This window comes from Bos javanicus, chromosome 13 (genome assembly GCF_032452875.1).
Source record: "Bos javanicus breed banteng chromosome 13, ARS-OSU_banteng_1.0, whole genome shotgun sequence".
Taxonomy (NCBI): Eukaryota; Metazoa; Chordata; class Mammalia; order Artiodactyla; family Bovidae; genus Bos; species Bos javanicus.
The window spans coordinates 41,929,211-41,935,779 of record NC_083880.1 but is presented as its reverse complement, the minus strand read 5'-3'; the positions used below and the strand labels follow the sequence as shown (position 1 = coordinate 41,935,779).

The 6,569-nt window shown below is 56.0% G+C and overlaps 1 protein-coding gene across 1 annotated transcript; it reads left to right on the top strand.

Moving 5' to 3' along the window:
• Positions 1-1,439: 1,439 nt before the first annotated feature.
• Positions 1,440-5,076, top strand: CD93 (CD93 molecule). Its single transcript, XM_061436401.1, has 2 exons — positions 1,440-4,075; positions 4,315-5,076. The coding sequence occupies exons 1-2, from the start codon at positions 2,154-2,156 to the stop codon at positions 4,337-4,339; spliced, it is 1,947 nt and encodes a 648-aa protein (XP_061292385.1). The 5' UTR covers positions 1,440-2,153; the 3' UTR covers positions 4,340-5,076.
• The last annotated feature ends 1,493 nt before the right edge of the window (positions 5,077-6,569 follow it).

Below are 6,569 nucleotides of genomic sequence, written 5' to 3'. Positions count from 1 at the left end.
CCCTTCAGTGCTTCCCCACAGATTTCAGATAAAAGTCAAGTTGTCACTGTTTGGGCTCTCAGGGCTCCTCCCCTCCCCAGGTCCTCCTATCCATTCCTCAGGCTCTCGTAGGACCGCCTTTCCTTCACTTCCTTAACAAGGTTGTGGGCCTCCCACCCCGGGGCCTTAGCACATGCTATTCCCCCACATGAACACCATTTCCGCTCTTATCTTTTCCTCCTTTAAATTCCAGCTTCGTTGCCATTCTTTCCCGGAGGAGCCAGTCCCAAGTGTCCATCCCAAGGATCTCTCCTGACACCCTGAGGTACCTGTCACCACTAAAACTGCTCAACATGTTCAAATCTGTCCATTCTAAGGGATGTCAAAGGTCATGAAGGCAGGAGTTTTCTCCTAGAATATCAGTGCTGAGCCCAGTACACAATAAGGCCTTAATCAACATTGCTTGGGTGGATGGATGGTTAGGTAGATGGATGGATAGATGGATAAAAAGATGGATGGATGGATGGATGGATGGATGGGTGGGTGGGTGGATGGTTGGATGACTGCATGGATAGATAGGTGGGTGGGTGGATGGATCTCCACAGACACTAAAGAGCACAGGGAGAACTCAATGGATTCTAAGAAAGCATCTCTGGACTCTTGCAAACATCTGATTAAAATAAAAAGAACGCAAGGAGCACCCCCTGAGGGCTCTCTGTCTAGAGTCTGAGATGAGTGCTTTATCCCTTGTGGAGGCTGAAGCCCCTGAGTTCCCAACCCCCACGACACCTTACTGGAAGCTCTGAGGAGAGCTGGTGTCCCATCTCAGTCACTCGGAGGTTTGCCACTCTCCACTGAGCGCTCCCTTTGGGGGCTGGGTCCTCACCATCCACCCAGAGTGCCGAGAGTCATGGGTGCCCGTGGGTAGGGGGAGCCAAAGGGGGAGGGTCCAGTCCCCTCCCTTCTCTGGGGAGACGGATGTGTGGTCTGCAGGTCTCCTGAGGGTTCCAGCTGGAGCCCCAGGTCACCTGCTCAATTTAGCGTCACCCAGTGCTGCCCGCTTCCTTGGCCTTGTCTCACTCCTCCCCTCTCAAATAAACTGCGTATCCCAAATGTTTGTCTGGGCTCTACTTCTTGGGGACCCCAACTGGTGACAGTCTCAGTGAGCAGAAAACACTGTCATCACAGGAAAAGAACTCTTCAAGGGCCTCTGTGAGTCGCTGTGCGGAAGGAGGTCAGCCGTGGCCTGGATGGATTCTGGGCTCAGACCTCCCACCCTTCCGGTAACCCTGAGCTGAGGAAAAACAGGCGCACAAGTCTCGGCCTGTGAGGTCAAAGACATTTTCATCTTTTCCTTTATGATGCTTTCTGCGAAGCTGCCACATCACAACACAGCATTTGCGCTACAAAACCCTGAAAACTGCCAAATTTCACCCAATTGAGTTTAACGTTCTCAAGGAGGGAGCTTGGCATTGTGTTAGAAACTCAGACATTCCCACGGCCCAGTTCCTATTTTAAAATTGCCTATCTATTTAAAGTTCACGATGAGGGGACACAAGAGAAAAAAGACTCTCAAAGCCAAAGGGAACATGAGCGCGCAAAAGGAGAGTCCAGTTTGCTTCTAAAAAAGGCTGAAAATTATAACCGTCGTGTCTCAAGTCTGAGGATTTTTTTTCTTTTCCTCTTCTGGTTGTTTGCAAACCAAAGTGGAATTTTATTATGGGTTATGAAGTGAGTTTCTCAAGTTCCTGGCCCCCTCCAAATCTCTACTCACTCCGCGGCGTGCCCTCACATGGAAGGAGGAGGGACCCCCAAATAAAGGCGCTGGTGCATGCAAGCCACAAACGTCTCCCCACCCCCATCGCCGCTGCATTTCCTTAGCCCGCACCCAGCGACGTTGCCTGGCTCCTTTTATGCACAACAAAACCGTGATGAAGGCTGCAGGAGTCAGAAGCTATTCAGCACAGGAAGCCCCTGTATCCGGTGAGGAATAAGAAGTGCAGCGGCAGGATGCGCCTTGGGTCAGGGGGCCGCGGAAAGCCTTCAGCCTTTGTGTCCTTCTCTGTGACGGAGCGCCCACGTCTGAGCCCTCGGCTCCCCTCGGAGCTTAGCTTGGGCTGCCGCTGTCACCGCCGGGGCGTCAGCCTCCCACCCAGAGGGACACAGAGGCCACGATGGCCAGTTCCGCTGGCCTGCTGCTGCTGCTGCTGCTGCTGTCGATCCAGTCCCGGGCAGAGAACACCACTGACTGGGAGGCCGTGGTCTGCGCAGGGTCTGCCTGCTACACGGCCCACAGGCACAAGCTGAGTGCGGAGGATGCCCAGCTCCATTGCAGCAAGAAAGGGGGCAATCTGGCCACGGTGAAGAGTGAGGAGGAAGCCTGGCACATCCAGGGTGCCCTGACCCAGCTCCTGCTGCTGGGGCCGCCCCTGCAAGAACGCCCGAAATTCTGGATTGGGCTCCAGCGAGAGAAAGGCACTTGCTCGGACAGCAGCCTACCTCTGAAGGGCTTCAGCTGGCTGGGCGATGGGGAGGACTCACAGTACAACAACTGGTACAAAGAAGTTAGGAGCACCTGTACCCACAGGCGCTGCGTGTCCCTGATTCTGGACCTGTCTGTGCCGGGCTTGGCCAGCAGCCTCTCCAAGTGGGTCGATGGTCCTTGTGGGCACTCCGGGTTTCCTGGGATGAACATCGAGGGCTTTGTGTGCAAGTTCAGCTTCAAAGGCATGTGCCGGCCGCTGACCCTGGGGGGCCCGGGTCAGGTGAACTACACGACCCCTTTCCAGGCTACCAGCTCCTCCCTGCAGGCCGTGCCCTTTGCCTCGATGGCCACCGTGGCCTGTGAGGACGGGAATGAGGGCAGGCAGCACTACTTCCTGTGCAAGGAGAAGGCCCCCAGCGAGTTTGACTGGGACAGCTCAGGGCCCCTCTGTGTGAGCCCCAAGTTCGGCTGCGACTTCAACAATGGAGGCTGCCAGCAGGACTGCTTCGAGGGTGGGGATGGCTCCTTCCGATGCGGCTGCCGGCCAGGGTTCCGGCTGCTGGACGACCTGGTCAGTTGCGCCTCTCGGAACCCTTGCAGCTCCAACCCGTGCGGAGGGGAGGCCACGTGCTTCCCCGGGTCCCTCGGAACAGACTTTACGTGCCACTGTCCCCCAGGCTACCAGCTGGACTCGACTCAGCGGGACTGTGTGGACGTGGATGAGTGCCGGGACAACCCCTGTGCCCAGGACTGTGTCAACACCCCTGGGAGCTTCCGCTGTGAGTGCTGGGTGGGCTTTGAGCCTGGCGGCCCTGAAGAGGGGGCCTGCGTGGATGTGGACGAGTGTGCCCCTGGCCACTCGCCCTGCGCCCAGAGCTGCACCAACACCGAGGGCTCCTTCTATTGCTCCTGCGAGGAGGGCTACGAGCTGGCTGAGGAGGACGGCACCCAGTGCCTGGACGTGGACGAGTGTGAAGTCCAGCAGGGGGGCCTCTGCGACAGCCTGTGCTTCAACACGGAGGGGTCCTTCCGCTGTGGCTGCCTGCCGGGCTGGGAGCTGGACCCCAATGGCGTCTCCTGCACTGGGGGGCACACGTCACTGGGACCACCGACCGGGTTTCCCCTTAGGGAAGACACGGGAAATGGAGAAGGGAAGCTCCAGTCTTCTGCCACCGTGTCCAGTCGCAGCGGGGACAACCCTGAGGGTACCTCCACAGTGGTGCCCTCCAACAGGAGACTCTCCCTCCCAGCTAGGGTCCCCACCTCCCTGCCCCCATCGGAGATGCTGGCCCCCAGTGCGACGCCTGGGGTCTGGATGGAGCCCAGCACCCATTACCCCACAGCCACCACCGGCCACAGGGAGTCTGCAGGCGAGGATTTCACAGCCAAGCAGAGCGAGCAGGGCACAGACGGACAGCAGCTGCTCTTATTTTACATTCTTGGCACCGTGGTGGCCATCCTGCTCCTGCTAGCTCTGGCCTTAGGGCTGCTGGTCTGTCGCAAGCGCAGGGCCAAGAAGGAGGAGAAGAAGCAGCAGCCGCAGAGCGCAGCGGACAGCTACGCCTGGGTCCCCGAGCGGGCTGAGAGCAGAGCCATGGAGAACCCCTACAGGTGAAGGAGGCTGGGTCGCCCGGGGGGAGTGTGGCAGGCACGGGGGCGGGGTAGGGGCGGCAGTGACCATGGCACGCAGCAGGCAGAGATGAGGGGTAGGCTCGGGCCCCCCTGGGATCACCTCGAGGCCCACATGTGCCCTCTGGGGGTGCCACCCTGCCCCGTGTCCCCACGCCCAGGGTCCAGATGACATGGCCCCGGGTCAGCAGCTTCCAATGTGTTGCCCTTTGTTCCCATAGTCCGACGCCGGGGACAGACTGCTGATGCTGATGAGGCCCCTGGACACTGGCAGCGACCACCATCCTCAGAGCCAGGAGACCATGGAAAGCAGGACCCCCACCCTCCTGGAAGACTGGACTGGAATCTTAGCAAGTAGTTGTCAACCTTCTCTTTAAATACCTGGCAGCTTGAACCGTGAAGGTATCACACGTGTGTAGTGTGGAAGCGGGGGAGGGTCAGGTGTCAGTTTAGGAATTTCGTGCGTGTTAACAATTCTCCTTCCCTCTCCTGCTGAAATTCAAATGTGACTGAGTTCATATCACCCCTGATCCTGGATCGCACTTGACATGTCAGGTGCTAACAGGCTCCCTTTGAACTGCTTCTCTGCCTGCATACACCTCTAATAACAGGACACAAATCAGGGCAAATTTGGACTGAAATGATTTGTGCCTTCTGGTGTGATGAAGCCTGAGTCTATCTGTTGTCTGATTATGTAAGAAGCTCTGTTTCTGATGGAGGGAACGTGTTCGGGCTGGAGGCATATTTTTTCCATTCTTGCGTTTCCATCCACTTAGGTGGCAGAGGCAGGGCATTTAGAAATCACATCTCTCTAGCTCTTCGGGTTCTAATTGTTTTCAGTTTATTTGCAAATGAAATCTGAACAATATGGGGAAAATTGTACCAAGCGAGTAAACAGTGACTCTGGAAACTAGGGTTAGAAGGCAGGGTTTGTTTCAAAACTACGTGAGTCAATTTGTCTCAATAAATGTTCCCATGTTCCACCCTGTGTTTGACTGGTGAGACCGACATTCGTGAGGTCAAAGGTTAAAGACCACTGGTCTCCGGGGCCAAGTGGCCCCACGCCCTCAATGCCATCCTGCCGTCTCTGCACTCTGCCTGGGCTTGGACGTTCTGGTGGTTTCTGGATGATGTGAGGGGCTGAGTTTAAAAGGTGCTGTAACAGCATTTAGCACAGCTCACGGTGGTGGAGGCCTCCTGAGAGCTGAGCCCATCTTGTGGACACCACACAACCAAGTCAGGACTCATCCCCTGGGTGCTGGCCCAGTACTGCGTACAGCACAGGTGTCCTCTGGCCCTTTTCCTTAAAAAAAGAAGACAAGAGGAGATGGAGAGAGAATGAGAGTATAACTAAGATCTTGTGCAACAGCAGACACTTCTCAGAGCCGTTTTAATTTATAACCTTGTCTGTAAGTGCCCACTAGCCAGATTTCCCACAACTAAGACTGCTGTGGTCGGTGGTGCTTGGTCCCCATCAGTTCAGCCTGGGTCCCTGGAAAGCAGCCCAGAATTCACTGTGGGGCAGAGCCCTTAGAAGCTGCCTGAGCAGCACAGGAAGCCTGGGCACCTGGAGAAGGTGGGACTGGGGGTGAACCCCTTGGCGCACCCCTCCCTGATGCTCCCCTTCCCCTGCAGGACAGACCGAGGAAACCATTTCCGGGATCCAAACTCTGCCCCAGAGGTCAGCACCCCACGTGCTTGGCCTTCAGAGCCAAGTAGATGCCTTTTGCCAATTTCGAAATGAAGGTGCTATAGCTCACACTGAAAAAAAAAAAAAAAAAGGAAAAGTGGAAGGGGTTGGGGGAAGGAAGGAAGGAAGGAATGATGGAGGTCTGAGACTGTCTCCTCAAACAGGCCTGCTCCTGAATTTCAGGAACAGTCTCTACAATCACTTCTCTTCTCTCTTGCTGGCCATTGGGAGGGGCTGAAGCAGGAGGACAGTCCCCTGGGAAACTGGAGTGTAGACAGCCAAGAATGGGCCATTCTCCAAATTTGCCTTGGGCGTGGAGAACCTGGGGAGTGTCCTTTGCATGATGAACTCACGACTGCTTGGCTGGGTGGCCTTGAGGCAGAAGTAACCTTGCTGGTGTCACTTTGGTGCCTGTCCCCTGTCCCCAGAGGCACTTAGGGTGAACCCACCAGCTCTGGCCTGAAGCCGGGAGGGACTCAGCCTGTGGTGACCACCAGGCCTGGCAAGGCCATCTCAGGCTTGAGTGCCCGTCGCCAATAGACTAGCAGCCTCTCCAAAAGGTTAGTCTTCACATCTTTCCCCAGGCTCAGGTGAAAAGTGAAATAAAAATCTAAACCCGTATGTGAGTGTGCTTCCGTGCAGCCTTCAAGAGGAGCAGAGTTGGGAGTGAAACTCTCTCCCACACACGCATGTGTAGCTGTGTCTTTTATGTTCTGGTTGTGAGCTTTGTTTGAGCACATTGTGCAGGGCCTAGATGTGGATTTGATCGTTAGCTACTTTTATTCC